The sequence below is a fragment of the Nanorana parkeri genome, unplaced genomic scaffold (assembly GCF_000935625.1).
Source record: "Nanorana parkeri isolate BGI_ZX_2015 unplaced genomic scaffold, ASM93562v1 scaffold566, whole genome shotgun sequence".
Lineage (NCBI taxonomy): Eukaryota > Metazoa > Chordata > Amphibia > Anura > Dicroglossidae > Nanorana > Nanorana parkeri.
In genome coordinates this window covers 182,184-199,983 of record NW_017306834.1, presented here as the reverse complement: position 1 = coordinate 199,983, position 17,800 = coordinate 182,184, and the positions used below count along the sequence as shown (strand labels likewise).

At 43.0% G+C, this 17,800-nt stretch overlaps 1 protein-coding gene across 1 annotated transcript in view; it reads left to right on the top strand.

Moving 5' to 3' along the window:
* The first annotated feature begins 236 nt into the window (after positions 1–236).
* The window catches only part of ATAD2 (ATPase family, AAA domain containing 2), a 48,435-nt gene continuing 30,871 nt past the window's right edge, over positions 237–17,800 (top strand). Inside the window, exons 1-12 of the mRNA XM_018562211.1 lie at positions 237–448; positions 1,079–1,124; positions 1,291–1,354; positions 1,437–1,591; positions 3,611–3,657; positions 5,692–5,863; positions 7,335–7,437; positions 8,365–8,455; positions 10,357–10,522; positions 15,909–16,022; positions 16,713–16,821; positions 17,673–17,788. Of these exons, the coding sequence (XP_018417713.1) occupies positions 361–448; positions 1,079–1,124; positions 1,291–1,354; positions 1,437–1,591; positions 3,611–3,657; positions 5,692–5,863; positions 7,335–7,437; positions 8,365–8,455; positions 10,357–10,522; positions 15,909–16,022; positions 16,713–16,821; positions 17,673–17,788 (1,271 nt within the window). The 5' untranslated portion in view covers positions 237–360. The remainder of the gene's footprint in view (positions 449–1,078; positions 1,125–1,290; positions 1,355–1,436; positions 1,592–3,610; positions 3,658–5,691; positions 5,864–7,334; positions 7,438–8,364; positions 8,456–10,356; positions 10,523–15,908; positions 16,023–16,712; positions 16,822–17,672; positions 17,789–17,800) is intronic.

Here is a 17,800-nt window from a genome sequence, read left to right as displayed (position 1 = left end):
TCCCGTGACAGACAGCCAACCAAATTTATCTTATACCTCCCGCGCTAAAACTCAACTCCAAGGGAAAGGGGAAATACAATGGATCATTCCGCCGGCCGCTGAGCGCCGTGACAAGTAGTCCCCAAAGCTTTTTTTCCGACGTGTTCACCGTGGAGGTCGACCGATTTCGGTCTACGCTTCATAATTACGGGAGAATAACTGGAAATCCGGTGGGACGGTGGTGATCTCCGTACTGTGAGGGGGGTTGGTAGTTCGGTTGGGCGCGGAGGGATCCGGCGGAGTCATTCACAGTGTGTGAGGTAGATTGTGGCGCCAGAATTTGGAAGTGTTCGCGGTAAAAGGCGCTGTGTGTAGGCGGCCATGGTTCAGCTACGGAGCTCATCCGGGGCCAGGAGCGCTCCCGAGCCCGAAGACGATTCTCTGTTGGACTCCAGCTCCGAGTTCCTTGGTCCCATGCTTTCCCCGTCACCACAACACCCTGTACCTTCCACTGTCACAATAGCTGCTCCTCCCCTATACAATCTGATTGTACAGTCTTCTCCTGTAAATGGGCCATGCATGTTGCCATCTGATTGTCCAGCCTCCTTTACATTGGATGATGCATTAATGAATACAGGGTGACATTTAATTATCTTTTATCTGCAAAACCTGTCGCTTTGTTGTTGGGAGATCCACTTTCACTATTTGTTCTAAAGACCATGGTCACTGAGAAAGTGAGGGGGGGTGGGATCCAAAATTCTATGGCTCATTTCCTGTTGTAAAGTAGACATCTTTCCCAGCTCGCTCCTGTGATGGACTACAATCTTGCATTTAGTTTTATGATCATTTGTATTGAGATTGTAGTCCGTCACGGGAGTGAGCTTGGATTTGGACTCGTCAGTCCAGAGCACCTGCTGCCATTTTTCTGCACCCCAGTTCCTATGTTTTCGTGCATAGTTGAGTCGCTTGGCCTTGTTTCCTCATTGCAGGTATGGCTTTTTAGCTGCAAGGCCACAGAAAAATGGCGGCAGGTGCTCTGGACTGAGGAGTCAGAATGTGAAATATTTAGCTGTAGCAGGAGGCAGTTTGTTTGCTGAAGGGCTGGAGAGCGGTACAATGAGTGTCTACAGCAACAGTGAAGCATGGTGGAGGTTGCTTGCAAGTCTGGGGCTGCATTTCTGCCAATGGAGTTGGAGGCTTGGTCAGGATCAATGGTGTCCTCAATGCTGAGACATACAAGCAGATTCTTGTATAATCCATCATTCCATACCATCAGGGAGGCGTGTGATTGGTCCTAAATTTATTCTGCAGCAGGACAATGCCCCCAAACGTACAGCCAATGTCATTAGGAACTATCGTCCGCGTAAAGAAAAATGTTTGAAGCCTAATACCACACAGCCAAGGGCTACTTTCTCTTATTAATCCATGACCGTATCTGACTTGTCTTACCGAATTAGGGTTCATTTGCCAATAAATCCAACGATGGGAACCATGCCCTGCGCTCATTAAGGAAGGTAACTCCTGAAAATGGTCATAACTATTCAGATTCCAGCTTGGAGAAGACTAATGAAGCGCTGACCATGAATAACACAGAAGAGAAAAGGTTTTCCAGGTAATTGAAGCTTCTCCTGGGGGCTTTCTTTTTGTTGTGACTTTATAGCCATATCTTTATATAGCGGTATATTTGGGAAGTTTTAATCAGCGGAAAGATGTGCTGTTTTAGGGCCCATTCATTCCACATCCAGATCATCTCCAGACCAGATTGTTTACAGGCACAAAATGCAACCCATTGTATCCCTATGTTATTTCTGGCTCCTGTTCACACCAGCGCAGTCCGTTCCAGACCAGAAAAATACTGCACGTCTCATTTTGTCTGGTCTGCAATGCACTGGAACTGCGGGCAGGTTCACACCATTTTCCGGACCAGATCTGGACCGGAAAATGGTGTGAACCTACCTTCCTCACTCTCAGGAAAGCAAAACTGTCAGATTGTTAGTATTTGAACATCAAGAACATTTGATTTAATTTGTCATACTTGGTTAGGTGTTTCCTACACTTTTAGGTCCTTTTTCACGTGGATGCTGTCTGCTGCGACTAGCAGGGGATCTGGGCACGGATCCGCTGCTGATTGGAGCAGGACGGAATGGATGTCAGTCTTGGGATTTCCAAGATGAGATGAGATCCGTATGCAAACGGACATGTGTTCCCGTGTACATCGGATTCTCCCCCCCCCCCATCTGTCACTGTCGGGTCCACCTGTTCCGTTTGGTTTTCAGGACCTGGATACAGTTGGGAGCAGTCGGATGTCAGCCGACGCTTGTCTTTTTAGATCCGGCTGCCCATAGACTAACGTTGGTCTTCAGTCAGATCCACTTGAAAACAGACAGGCGGACCTGTTCAGGCCTGCCCGTATGCAAACGGCCTGAATAAAACTGTGCGGTACCCATGGCAGTCAGTTTTGATCTTCTAGTGGGCTGAATTCAATCAATAACTCTGTTACTGTATTATATGAATGGTTATGACTTTTACAATTAAAAAAATAGACCAATAATCATTTAATTTTTTTACAGAAATAGTTTTTTTTATTAAAGGAGAACTTGGGTCTTTTCCCCATAGTTCTCCTAAGGGTAACGGGAGGGCACACACTAGCGTCCTCCCGTCACAATGATGGGAGGACGCTACAGCTCGCGGTATACTGAGATGGCGCAGCTGAAACGGATCCCAACAATTGTCTGGATCCGCCCAGCTGAGTGAGTGACAGCTGGCTCTGCCTATCTAGAGGCAGAGCCAGCTGTACCCGCTCCCTCCCCCGTCCGTTCCGCAGGACGAGAAGGGGGGAATCCAGTCCCTCCCCTGTCATGGCTCTCTGCCGTGACAGGATCAAGAAGTGAGCGAACGCCGGTATGTGTTCGCTCACTTCCCGATCTACTGAGCCGACCTGTGACAGTCTCATTGTCACAGGCCGGGTAGAACTATGAGGATGAGTGAAAAGCACTCACCTCATAATTCTCCTTTTTAAAGGGTTTCTAAACCCTCTGGGTTTTTTTTTGCTTATATCTAATGCTAGCATGCAGTAGATATAGGCAAGAAGTGTAAACAAAAAAACTGCTTAAAATCATTTTAAACTTACCTCGTTATCGCCGCTCGTTCCCGCGCCGAGAATCAGGAACTGCTCGTACGGCCGCAAAGGATATTGGGGCGGGCGCATGCGCAGTTCCGATTCTCGGCCGGGAGACGAGCAGAGACGCAAGGTACGTCTATGGACGCGTGCACCCGCCTGAAGACACCGCTGGATCGGAGAGACAGAGCAGTCAGCGCTGGATCGGAGTGACGTCACCGCTGGAGGGACAGATTAAAACATGGGGAAAGAAGAGGAAGATCGGAAAAAGAGACAACATTTAAGGTAAGTGCTAACATTTACATTGGGGGGGAGGGAAAAAAATGTTTGCCTTTTAATGTCACTTTAAGGGTTTCACAGAAACAACTTTTCAAAAATACACAGCGTTGAAAATTACAAACATATACATACATAATTATACAAAAGTAACTGTGAATCCTGCTGATTGTTTACATTTTGAATGCATTGCTTGCCCCCTTATCATAGTCTTCATGTTTATCTTGTTCTCTTTAGGAGGCTGGCTAGGTTGCAACCCGATGTGACTGAAAATGGCGAAGAAGGTAAAGTAAAATCTTCATAACTAATCTGTGGCACACATCATTGCAGTAGATTGGGGTCAGGTAAAATTCACTTTAGGACTTTACTTGATGGGGGGGAAAAAGTGGAAAACTTTTAGAAACGTAAAGGCCGTGTTACTCTGTGATTCTGTAGGAACTTGTAACTAGTTTTCTATACAGTTCACAAATCACTTGTGTGCCAGTGGTCAGCAGCATTGTAAAACCTGGTTGGATACTAGCATTAAGCTGGTCATGCACCTATAGATTTTCTATGGTTAGATGGAAAATGTGCAACAGATTCCTCCATCTACGCTACACTGTGTGGATGGAGGAACCTCCCTGTGGGCAAAGCTTCAGTATCTTACTATTCGTCCCCGCTGGCTCTCAAAATCTGATTGGATGCGAGCATTCTTCAAGTATTTTGACAGCCAGCAGGTCGACTAACAAGATACCTGAACAATGGAGGAATCTGTTGCATTTTTTTCATCTGACCATAGAAAATCTATAAGTATATGGCCGGCTTTAGTTCTGTAGTTGGCATCAATCACTATAAAAGTCTGTCACTCTGGCTAATCAGCAAATAGTGGGGATCCCTGTGACGCTGAGCTTGTCATTGACTGCTATTCAGTTTTTCCTAGGAGTAAATGCACTGAATAGTGATTTTGTAGTTGCTATTAAATCGCTCATTGAAACCGCGCTGAAGCTTTTTAATGTTTTGGTTGTGGAGTTTCTTTAGAGCTAAATTGCTAGTTCATTCATCTGGCAGTGTTTTACTGCAAAATCCATTTATTAAATGGATAATGGGATTGAAGAGAACTTTGTCATCACTTACAAACTCCTAGCGTTCTGGTCCAGAGGAAGACAAAGTAACCCCCTGGGCAACTGTTGCAATTTGTGCAAGACATAAAGGGGAATTGCCCCCATCCCCCAAGAGCTGTTTTTGGACCAAAAGGGCACTGATTTTCAACAATTGAATGGTTCCATCTTGCATTATCCTAAAGGGTTAGCTGACTAGGCCCAGGGTTTGGGTTGAAGGATAGAGGCTTTGGTGCAGATCCCATGAGCTGGGTGTATCATAAGGTCTGTTTCTTCCGGTGCCTAGCAATAATTCTATAGATTGTTGCACTTTTTTGTACAGGTTACCCGAGAGCTATTCTTAGGGTTTTTTTGTGGTGCTGTTATACTTCTAATTCAGCCTGCCTGAGCACCCTTTCCCAGCCTTGTACTATTGTGTCTCAGATTCAGCAGCAGGACAGTGCTGAATAGCTTGAACTGCAGCTTGATAAAATGTTCCTGCCGGGACTGTGCATGTGCTCTGCACGTTGATGCATTACTTGTGCTCGGAAGCACCAGAGGAATTAATGGAAAGTGCAAAGCCCAGAACATTTTTACATGCAGATGTGTGACCTAGTTAGAAATATTTTTTTGTAATGGGTACAGGTGATTACAAGACTGAAAAGCTTGAAACCTACAATATAAGTGTAACTGGGTTACCCGTAAAGCCTTTTGTGAACTGGCTCCTCTAATTGGAACTTTAGGGCAAAAATTAAAATGTATGAGCAGGAAGGATGTTATTGCTGAGCAGACGCTGTATGTCTTTCCAGCAATAAATGCTTCTTACCTCCCCTGCAAGCAGGACCCCAAAAAAGCAGCTCAGGGCGCAATCTCAACATGCCTTGGTGATGGCATGGACTATCCATACGCGGAAGTAATGTCAACCCAGGCTGGCCATAGATGCCGATCGTAAAAGAAGATGGGGCAATGATGTCAGCATTGTCAAGGGAGCTCGAAGTTGTTGCATCATTGGACGATGCATCGTGTGTGGAAGCATTGATATTAAACTTCGCTTCCTTTTTCTGTGCAGAGCTGAAAACATTTAAAACTGGAGATATTTCATCTGAACTTGTTCAACTTGTGTGTTTTTGCAATTGCTTAACGTCTCCCATATTCTAAAGTGTTTGGAATTAATCAGATCCATTGATTATCAAAAAAAAAAAAGATTTCAGAGTGCTTAATTTTGTCTCCTTAAAACCTCAGAGGTAATGTCGCCTGCTGAAAACAAGTCGCTGAAGAGGAAGAGAGAGGGTGCAGAGAAAGTCAGCGCCCACCAGGAAGATGGTCTCGTGGAAGTTCGTCGGAGCGGCAGGATCAGGAGGAGTCGTTACAGCACCACAAATCAGTCTGTGCTGTTTGACAAGTTGATCACAAAGTATGTAGCAGACTTTTTCAAAAGGGAAAACATGTCTTGCCTAAAACGGATAAGAGTTGCCATAGGCTGGATCTGTTCTGCGTGACGTGGCAGTTCTAACTTGATGTAACTATGCTGGAGTGGCATGGGATCCCTGTCATTGGGCATTCTGCTTATCAAATTTTGATTTGGTGTTAAAAGTAGGGATGTTCAGATACCAGTGCTGATACTTGGCATTTTCATGAGAACTACCAGGGTTGCAGCTGGGACCTGGCTCTGGCGTTCCATCACTGTCCTGAAATCATTAGTCTGTATTGTTTTTTTAAAAACAGTCACATGACAATAAACAAAAATGTATCAGTACTTGTATCTGTGAGTACTTGGGCAAGTATCAGTACTTGTACTGGGAAAAAATGGTATCGGTGCATCTCTAGTTAAGTTGCACTGAAATTCTTTACCACCCCATTCCGCACATTGTGGTTGGAAAGTGATGTCGGCTACCACTCTTAATAATTCATAATTTACTTTGAGGCAAAGCAACCTTCACTGAAGTAGTTTTGGATAATAGACTGTCCTGTGTTTCAAGGCTTCTGTTATCCGTTTTATCATTTTAGAGAATTAACAGTCTTTATAAAATGTTCCAGCAGTCCCATATGCAATCAGCTGATTTTCTATGTTACACTATAAAAGATTTGTGGAATCCCACAGAAGAAGCTAAACTCCAGCCCTCTAGCTGTTGAACTACAAATCCCATGAGGCAATGCAAGACTGACAGCCACGGGCATGGCTCCAAGAGGCAGATGCATGATGGGATTTGTAGTACTGCAATTTTACTGTGATGACATAACTGATGGTGCCTTCGGAAACGGGGGCATTGATTATCACACACTATGTGACTTTATGGGGCCGATAAGGACTCATTCTTAAAGCAGCAGTGACCTGTTGCATGGGCAAAATAATGCATGCTGTGATACATTTTATGTATTTTCTCATTTTCTCTAGGATTCCAGTTTCCTCAATGTATACTTAACCCTGATTTTTAAGGTTTTTTTTTTTTCCTCTTTAGTTCTCAGTATTGCAGAAATAATTTTTTTCTTTTTGTATATTCAGCTTAATTTACTTTTTTGCTCGGCAGCCTATACTGAGATAAAAGTAAAAACAAAACTGTACATTGTCATTTTAACATTCTGTTTAAAGCAATTCTATGCCATACCCACCTGTCCACCTACTACACCATTTACTATGAAAGTTTCCCTCATCTCTGCATAAATTGCACAAAGCCTTGTGACGTGCGATGAGTCGCCATGTATGAGATTGCAGAGTGTTTGTCATGAATAAATACTCTTAATGTAACTTTTGACAAGAGGCTAAAATGTATGTTATTTGTATTTGGCCGTTTCTAGCTTTGCAGATTTCTGTTACAGGAACGCATTGTATGCCGGGACTGATATGTAAAATGTGTAAACATACAAAATCTCGTCATTCTTTTCAGCACCGCCGAAGCCGTTTTGCAAAAAATGGATCACATGAAGAAGATGCGACGACGTCGTATGCGAGAACTTGAGGATTTGGCTGTCTTCAATGACACAGAAGAGGTAAAAAAAATTTATTTTCTTGCTGCTTTAAATGCATATACGCAACATAGCTTCTATTTGGCCTCATCGGCATATCTATATCTGTAAGTTATGCGTAAGACTAAAAACATTTAATGTGAATGAACTGCTAGTAATGTTTCCTAATGTGTATAATGGGCTGGGGATGGAAATTGTCAAAGCAAGTTTGTTGTGCGGTGGATTGTTCCTTTTTGTCTTTCACATATTTGAGTTTTGCATATAAGAGCATACGGGGTGCCCCTAAGGGTTTTATTGGTAAGCCGTTGTATGAGGACAATAAATAAGACAATATAACAAATCGGTGAGCCAACATACTAATCTCAAATGCAATGAGTACAAAGGATAAACAAATCAAAAATGACAATCACGAAGGAGTTTGTTAAAAAACCATAACGTGGTGCAAGTGGGGGTGGGGGGACCGAAAAGTAGAATGGGACACGATTAATAAAAAAAAAAAAAAGTTGGTTACGGAATCTGGAGTGATTATAAATATCGTGATGTATTGTTCCATCACGATCAAGGAGGGGGAATTGAGGACTAGGGAGCTTTGAGTGAATCTTTAATGATCCCAAACATGGTAAACTGGAACCACTGCAAGATTTTAATTAGACATTTAGAGGTGCCTAGGTGGACCCTCCATTAGCCTGACACCCCCCTGTGAGTTCTCCGAGAATAGAGCGCTGTATTCTGTGGAAATTCCCTCCTTTTTATTCTAGCCAGTGAATAAAGTGCTATAGTCCTTTCACAATGCAAGGTAGAGTAAGGAAAACCGATCATATCATTCAATGTACGAAGATGCATCTTATTTTGTGTTACTTTGTAAATGAGTAGTGCTGCACAACCTCGAATTCCAAGTTCACCTTCCGTATATACATACTATACAGTATATTGTCCTTTTTTGATTCATAGGAAAATGTAGATATGTATTCTCGTGTCAAGAGAAAATGTCGAGTTTCCCAGCTTGACGAGGAAACCTCAGACAATCAGGAGGAAAGTGGGGGTAAGTTTTTCCTGCCTTTTTTCCTTCTGTTCCAATACTGAGAACTGTAAAAATCAATAAATGCAATCAAGTGGGTGCTGTAATAGTAACTAAAGGGACTAGAGCTGCAGCTAACGATTATTTTCAAAATCGATTAGTTAGCCGATTATTAAGTTCGATTAATCGGATAAACAATAAAATACATTTTAAAAAATGGCTCCAGTGATGGACTACTAGTTTGTATTGAGATTGTAGTCCATCAAAGGAGCAAGCTTGGAGCGGTGTAAGTTTAAAAAAAAGTGTGGTGTGCAATATAGTTAAATGGAAAGTTTAAAATTATACAGCAATCAATGTAGAATGACACCGGCTATAGAGGACTACAAATCCCAGCAATAGTACATTATACAGCGCAATGCAGAATATCACCAGCTATAGAGGGGCACAACAAATCCCAGCAATAGTACATTATAGCTGGCGGTATTCTGCATTGCGATGTATAATGCACTATTGCTGGGTGTTGTAGTCCTCTATAGATAGTGGTATTTGGCATTGCACCAATGTATAATGTATTATTGCTGGGATTTATTGTGCTCCTCTATAGCTGGTGGGATTCCGCATGGCGCTGTATAATGTATTGCTGGGATTTGTAGTCCTCTATACAGCACAATGCAGAATATCACCAACTATAGAGGAGTACAACAAATCCCAGCAATACATTATACATACAGTGTATAATGTATTGCTGGGATTTGTATTCCTATGTATAATATACAGCACGATGTCCCATCAGCTATAGAGGAATACAAATCCCAGCAATACATTATAGAGCACCATGTGTGGGGGAAAGTGCAGGCTTACCTGAGCATTCTTCCAGCAACTTGCTTCTGAGATCGGGCCTGTCTGTCGGCGGCTGTCATCCCCCCACACCTGCTCCTCCTTACTACATCTCCCCGCATCCCTGTGCCGATCGTGGATGTGGGCGGGTGGTGAGTGTGAGGCGGGAAGGAGGTGCGGCGTGTAGAGCGTGGGTGTGCGGGTCTGGCAGCGGTGAGCGTGATTTGGGGAGGAGGTGTGGAGCGCAGCGTGTGTGGAGCCATGAACAGGGCCAACTGATCGGAAGCCGATTTAATCGATTATTGAAAAAGTTGACAACTTTTTCAATCGATGATGTCGATTAGTTGTTGCAGCCCTAAAAGGGACCACTTATGTCAGATGTTTATGTTGTGTTTTGGTTTTATTCTTTTTGCGCCAAGATTCTGGTGATTGAAAGGAATAGGTGAAAAAGCAAAGAATTTAGTGCTTCTGTTGTGAAAACTTAGAAAAATTTCTCCACAGTGCCTATAGTTAGAGGCGAATGAGGGTTTGTTTTAAAGTAATTTTTTTACTGCTTGATGTGAATATTTAAATACTTAAGTGTTCTTAGGCTGCGTTCACACCTGACCGTTTTGTAGCGCGTCCTACGCTCAACGAACGCGCTACAAAACGGTCAAAAAAATAAATAGCATTGTAGTCAAATGCCCTCGTTCCCACCTAGGCGTATTTCCGCCCGTCCCGAACGCCCTACAAAACGGCCCACGCCTGAAAAGGTCCCAGAACTACTTTGGGCCGTTTTTGTAGGGCGTTTTCCATTGGGATACAGCCAAGTAGCCTTTGGAATCGCGCGACTTTTTTTACCGCGCATCGCGGTAAAAAAACCGCGTGACGGTCGCGCATATTACAATGCGCCTAGGTGTGAATGGGGCCTAAGTCTGCACATGCGTACTGTAAACAAAAAACAATGTTCATTTGCAGTAGAATAGAAGATTGTTAGATTAGTAACTCGTTAAGACTTTTGTTCTGTGTCGTTTTTTTGTTACCTTTTTAACATGCTTTCACAAAATGCTTCATCTGCTTTCATTTGTTAGATTCATCAGAGGAAGCAGAAGACCATGAGGAGGAGGAGGAGGAGGAAGATGATGATGAGGAGGAGGACGACGACGAGGAGGATGATGGAGAGGAATTTAACCAAAAACGTTATGAACTGAGACAGAGAAAAGCTGTTGTTCCCTACCAGGTGCCTCTACAAGGTGAAGATGAACATTGCCTAAAGTGTGTGTGTGTGTGTCCTATGTTTAGCAAGATCCCAGAAATAGGAAAGGGCTGGTGCTTTCATATAAACATGGAACATCAACCGTATTTCCAAAGCTTTTCATCAAGGACTATCACACAATGTGTGGAGGAGGTCCATTTGGTGAAGAGTGGAGCTCCTTTTTCTTATTGGAAGCACATGCTTGACAACTGCTAGAATAGTTTTCCTGACTGTAGCAGAGTATGAAGATAATTTATATTGCTGCCAGTTGTTTCACCTGGTGAACAGAGCCTCTGACTGGTTCCTGTGAGCCATGCAATACGTTGTTGGAGCACTGAAGTCTCTGTAGAAATAATTTGAAAAGTGATCATCACGGAGTTCCCACATGTATCCTGCAGCAAGGTCTCAAGGAACACTTCTGGTTTAATGCTCCCTCAAGCTGGACCAAGCAAAGTTTTGTTAAACCATTTTCAAATTTTGTTTTGTATGCCAGTGTGAGCTTTGAAGGGAGATTGTAAGGTTTATCATGTTACTTGGCCCTGTGTTTTTTAATGTCCTTGAGTGGTGGTTTGGTCAGGATGGTTTTGTAGATCATGGTAGAGCAAAATACATTGTATAAAATTCCCTCTTTTTGCAATGTCATGGATGCTTGACAATATAGTGTTCAATTTCTGCAGGGTGGCACATCTGAGGGTGCAAAAGAATTTAGAGGATCCACTAGGTACTGTAACGTGCAAGCATCTGAATAGGGATGTGTTGTGCTATAGTTGAAGCTAGAGCTGCAGCTAACGATTATTTTCATAATCGATTAGTTAGCCGATTATTACGTTCGATTAATCGGATTAAAAAAAAAAAGTCTCCAGTGATGGACTACTAGTTTGTATTGAGATTGTAGTCCATCACGGGAGCAAGCTTGGAGCGGTGGAAGTAAAAAAAAAAAAAGTGTGGTGTGCAATATAGTACATTATAAAGCGGCACAGTGCAGAATACCAGCAGCTATAGCGGAATGCAGCAAATCGCAGCAATAGTACATTATACTATAATGTATTATTGCTGGGATCTGATGTATTCCTCTATAGCTGGCGTTATTGGAGAGAACGGATATGATGCAGGAATAGGGAGGACGGGTATGATGGTGGAATGGGGTGCAGAGGACGGGTATGATGGTGGAATGGGGTGCAGGGAAGGAGAGGACGGGTATGATGGTGGAATGGGGTGCAGGGAAGGAGAGGACGGGTATGATGGTGGAATGGGGTGCAGGGATGGAGAGGACGGGTATGATGGTGGAATGGGGTGCAGGGATGGAGAGGACGGGTATGATGGTGGAATGGGGTGCAGGGATGGAGAGGACGGGTATGATGGTGGAATGGGGTGCAGGGATGGAGAGGACGGGTATGATGGTGGAATGGGGTGCAGGGATGGAGAGGACGGGTATGATGGTGGAATGGGGTGCAGGGATGGAGAGGACGGGTATGATGGTGGAATGGGGTGCAGGGATGGAGAGGACGGGTATGATGGTGGAATGGGGTGCAGGGATGGAGAGGACGGGTATGATGGTGGAATGGGGTGCAGGGATGGAGAGGACGGGTATGATGGTGGAATGGGGTGCAGGGATGGAGAGGACGGGTATGATGGTGGAATGGGGTGCAGGGATGGAGAGGACGGGTATGATGGTGGAATGGAGTGCAGGGATGGAGAGGACAGGTATAATGATGGGATGGAGAGGATGGGTATGATGGTGGGTTGGGGTGCGGAGGACGGGTATGATGGTGGGTTGGGGTGCAGAGGACGGGTATGATGGTGGTTTGGAGTGCACAGTGTTTTGGGCCTCAGTCATGAAGGGGTTAATCGACTAAATCGATTAACTGTTGCAGCTCTAGTTGAAGCACTGTGCTAAGCAAAACGGTAAAGTACAGACCTATGTAGGTGATGCTGAAATTGCCTCTTCTCTTAAAAGGCCCTGGGACAGATTTTTTAGGACTAATTCATCTGCCAAGTTCTGTAGCTTTATGCATTCGTACAGTTAAAATTCAGATTTATTTGTCTGTTTTGCAATGCAGCTCTAAAGCATTGACACGTAGGGTTATGCTGCTGCCACTAGGGGAAATAGACACTAGGCAAAACAATTAAAAGCTGATACTTTAAAGACATGACACCTCCCACCTGCCAGTTTCACTTGGTGTCCTTAGGAGAATGGATGTCTCCTTTTCTGCTTTAATATTTTGGTTTTTGTTTCCTCTGAAGTTCAACTACCAGGAGTTGCTGGTTGATTCATACCGGATAAAATTAAATCCTGGGAGTTTCATTAGCTAGCCAACTAGACCTAGAGATTCATTCCAGTTATGTTGAATCCTGGAAGTTTCTCTGGTCCTCAGGGTGGGAATTTCCTGGTCTCTGTACATATGCTTCGTCCTGCGATAGTCCAGAGTTATTACTCGGTCAGGCCAGTATTACCTGGGGATTGCTGCAATGACGAAGCGAACTGGGCCATGGATTTGTATATTCAGACATGTGACGCTGGAACACAGTACCGAAGGGGAGGAAGATGAAAATATATTCTAAAATTTGCGTCTATTCCTTTTGCATTGCGGTTCCACCAACCAGTGCTTAAACCAGATAGCTCTGCGTATCTGAAAGGAGGAGACAGGCACGCGAGACAACAAGCATCAATAAACGCATGAAATGAGAAGCAACAGTCCTCTGATCCACACAATTGATAAATGGTGGATCAACTCCAGCAGTCACCTGTTCTGTACTCGATTTTGTCCAGGTAGGCAGTGTCTGGGAAAGAAGGACCATAGCCAATAATTGTTGAGCTGAAGAGCCGAACCAGTTAATAAAAATAGAAGATTCTTTCTCATACCTTTTTTATTTGTTGTCAGTAGAACCCTTAATGTGATATTGAAGTCAAAATTAAATAACTTACAATGGACGCTGTGCCTTAATGATTTAAGTTTTTAAGTTTCCTGCAGAATCAGCTGGTCCCCCTGAGCACTAGCCCTGATATCCTGTTTTAGGGTGGCTCCTTTCCCTCCACAAACTTACAGGTCCAGTAAGGCAAGCCATTTCCCCAACCTGCTCCCCTCTCCAGGCTAGTAGATCTGTCCTTTTGTGATCTTGTATGAGACAGGAAGTCTGGAGAAGCCGAGCTGGAGCTGTTAAAAAACATGACATGAAGTGCTTGGACAAAAATGTAAAGAAATACTTTGCTGTGCAATTTTTATATTTGTTTGATCTGGATTCATTAGTGAAAAAAAAGTTTAGGAGTTTAATATTTAACAAAGGCGCGCCATCAAACTGAGTAGTCAACAACTTGATGAGATGAGAAATTGGAAGAATAGACTTCCTTTTATTTCCTTAACAAAATCATCTGGTAAAGGATGCAGAGACTTCAAGCATTTAGGGGCCGGAAATTGCTTATCCAGAATTTCCCACTCTTATAGAAAAATGTTGTTCAGCTTTTCAGCCTGCTATTTCTAGTGGATGTGTCAGGTTGTCATTCAAGTTTACGTTGTGGGATTCCTCCTTTTCCCTGTTTGCTGCTAATTCTACTAGGACAGTTGGTACTTCTTGGGCATTTCAGAACAAGCTTCTGTTACTCAGATTGCAAGGCCACATTTTGGTCTTCTGTTGATAATTTTGCGAAGTTTTACAAAGTTGTCGTTTCTGCCTCCTCCTGATAAGTTTTGTCAGAAACGTTCTTCAGGTGGCTGTTTGGAAGTATCAGAATGCTTCATAGCTGTGTCCCCCAAGTGCCGGTAGAGAGAATAGGATTTTGTTCTTACTGTAAAATTCTTTTACCAGAGTCCTTTGAGGGACAACACTTCCTCCCCTCATTTGCTTGCATACTGCTTGCTATGGGTGGGAGGGGTTGTGACGTTAAAGTGACATTAAACCCTCAGATTTTTTTTAACATATAAACCAATACTGTAAATGTGCGCCTTACTGTAATCCATGGTAGTTTCCCTTCTCTTTGCTGCTCTTCCTTTTTAAATCCATATCTCTTCTCATGCTGGGGGAGAACTTCCCTTTGAAGGCTGTGAAAGTAGCAGGCTTTAATTTTTTTATCCTGGAGGCAGCAGCATAACCTTCTAGAGGCAGCAGCATAACGTATGTGTCGGAATTCTAAAATTCTTTAGAGCCGTGTCCCTCAATGGACTCTGAGAAAATGATTTTAAAATGAGAACAAAATCCTATTTTTCCTGCAGATTTTTCAAATGATGAGCTACATGAGATCTACCAACAAAAAAAAACTCCCTGGCTTGCTCTCCTGGCTGTCATTCCTCATTTTCTCTCCTGGCTGTCTCTCTTGGCTGGCGCTCCTTGCTCTCTCCCCTGTCTGCCTCTCCTTGCTCTCTCTTTCCTGCCTGTCTCTCCTCTCTCTCGTGGCTCACCTTGCTGTATTTTGTAAACAGTGCAGTGCAACAGGCTGTGTAAACTAATATTCTTTGATGTAATACATAGCACTTCAACCTCCAGTATCCACCAGAAAGGTGTCAGGGAACTTGGCTCAGCAGCCTCGGGCTAATAGGTAATCATGTGTGCACAGCTAAATAAATATACCAAAATGGAGTAAAGGGGCCGCCATTCACACCCTTCGTGATCTACCAGCATCAGCTTTGAGAGCTACTGGTAGATCACAATCTACCTAATGGGCACCCCTGTTTTTAGAGGGGTTTTTTGATGCAGTTTTTTTGCGCGCTGCAAATTTTATTTGGGCCCATTACAGTTGTCAGAGTAATAATGTTTCACAGTGATACTGGCTATGGATTAAGCTGTGTACTACTCCACCCACAAAGTTAACTTCACAAACAAATTGTGCATGCAGTTTTAGTTTGATCTTTTGGGGAGGTTTGATAGAGCTTTCTTCACTGCATGGTGAGAAGGGACTGAGCACAAATCAACAATGAGAATCATTAACAACAATTCTCATCGACAAAATTGATTAGCAGTTCCAGCCCAAAATTAAAGTTGGTCACAAGGAAGCCTGCTGCTGCTGTGTTCTCACATCAGCTAAACTATAGTGCTCTGATAATTCTTCCGTCCTTTAGTTTGTTTTTAAAGACCGGATCAAAATTTAAAACCTCCATTAGAAAAAATTATAAACTTTAAATCTTCTCCCTAAACCATAATTCCCTTTTATGTATAGCCAAAAATACTTAACAGATATTCTTGCTCTTCTCTACTTTTTCCAAAACAAAATTTTGGATTTGAGTTGTATAAAACACCTTACGCTCACATTCTGCAGTCTAAAGTTCTTGAGCCAGCTAAAGCCATGGAACTTTTAAAATCTGTGCAAAGTTCCCTTAGCAGGAGACTCCACACTGCTGATCTGACTGATGAGAGGGGATTCAGTGCCATGTTACCAATAAAATCTATATACAAATTGCTAACTTTTCATTTTAGGAGAAGACACGCTGTGCATAGCAATGACTCCACATCATCCTCCTCCTCCTCTTCAGATGATGAGGAACATTTTGAGAGGCGCCTGGTTCGAAGCCGTAACAAGGCTATTAGCAGGTAGGTTTTTTTTTTTGGGGGGGGGTTTTTTATAGGACTAAATATCCAAAAACTACTAGTTACCTTCGCACACAAACCTATTTCAGTGGTCTTGGATAAGTTAACTCTTCCATGATCGCAGTCTGTTGTAACTCTTGGCGTGCATATCGCCATGTTCTACTTCTGGGAGCTGCTGGTCTACAGTAACTATTGGGAACCACCTGGTGTGTTTCCTGATCATGTGATCGCCATGGCAGTTGGTATGTCACATAAAACTGAGAAAATAAAAGGGATATATGGTGTACCAAATGCTGTATATGTCCTTTTCAACATGTTTGTTAGAAGGTAAATTAGTCGGCATTAATGTCACTTTAACTGGTTAATACAGATGGTACTGAGTGTAATTTGGGCATTAACTTGTCTGATCAGGAAAAGGTTAAAGATGCAATTCCCCATGCTGTGCAAAACATACATTTTGGCTGCCAGGAAATCTCAGAGGAAAATAAGCAGACAGTCAATTTTAGTCCATTGGTGTCTACACAATGTGGACATTTCAGTTTTTGGAGTGGTCCTTTTTATAAATGGCCTATATGCTTGTGATGGTGTTCACCTGCCTTACATTTTGCAAACCTTCTCAGGTCATGGAATTTTTTTTTTAGAAACGGTATTGTATAACCTGAATTAATTCCCCCCCCCCCTTTTTTAATAAAGGTGTCTTCCTATGAACATTCAGAGAGACGATTTAAAAGGACTTCACAAAGATCGCATGAAAATTGGTGCCAGCCTAGCAGATGTTGACCCAATGCAGATTGATACCTCTGTGAGTTTCATGACATTGTTTTAGGAAATTGTAATTATTTCATGTCAGTGGGTCAAAGTATTGAAGCCTAAGAATTGTCATTACAGCCAGGCATATATCATTCACTGAGGACTGGCAGCCCCTACTATATTTTGCTTGTTGTGTGATTTTTTTTTTTTTGTTTTTTTTTTTGTTTTTGTTTTTGTTTTGTTCGGCTGTGTGTGCTGCAGTAACTCTAAGGCCCCTTCTTCATGGGCTGATCACAGCAGTATGGAGTGGATGTCACCGCTGTGACATCTGTAATATGTACAGTTTTTTTTCCTCCAGAAAAAAACTGCCTTTACCGCACCCCATGCCAGTCTATGGGGAAGCTGTTGTGGACGGACATGTCCATTTTCATAAAATTACATCCGATCCGTCTAAACGACACTGTTTTTGTTTGTTTGTTTTTTGGACCTGGCGGAGGTAACTGGGTGTAAACTGACTTGTCCGTTTAGACACAGCTGCCCATAGACTTGCATTGGGCATCCGATCGGGTCCACCTGAAAACCTGACAGGTGGGCCCAATCCTAAATCTTCGCACTGGTCTAGTGCCGTCATGGGTCTTTATCTTCTTGCCCAGTGTGGGTGGTCCTTACTGAACAGTACTTGCATAATGATGCATGAATGCTATTCAGCATAGAAGTATTTTGAGCCCAGCTATCATGAGGAAACCACTGTACGAGTGTTTCCACGACCGCCTGGGCTCGCAGGAAGGGTCTTTGAGCCATTACTCCTAGTAAGATTGTTAAATATATGAAAAATGTAATTGCCAAATGCCATGATTGCTTAAAACTTGTATATCAGCAATTTTTTCCCCCTGTTTTCCATAGGTACGATTTACTAGCGTTGGAGGTCTCTCTAAACACATAGCCTCTTTAAAGGAGATGGTGGTTTTCCCGTTGCTTTACCCTGAAGTTTTTGAAAAGTTTAAGATTCAGCCTCCACGGTAGGTTAACTT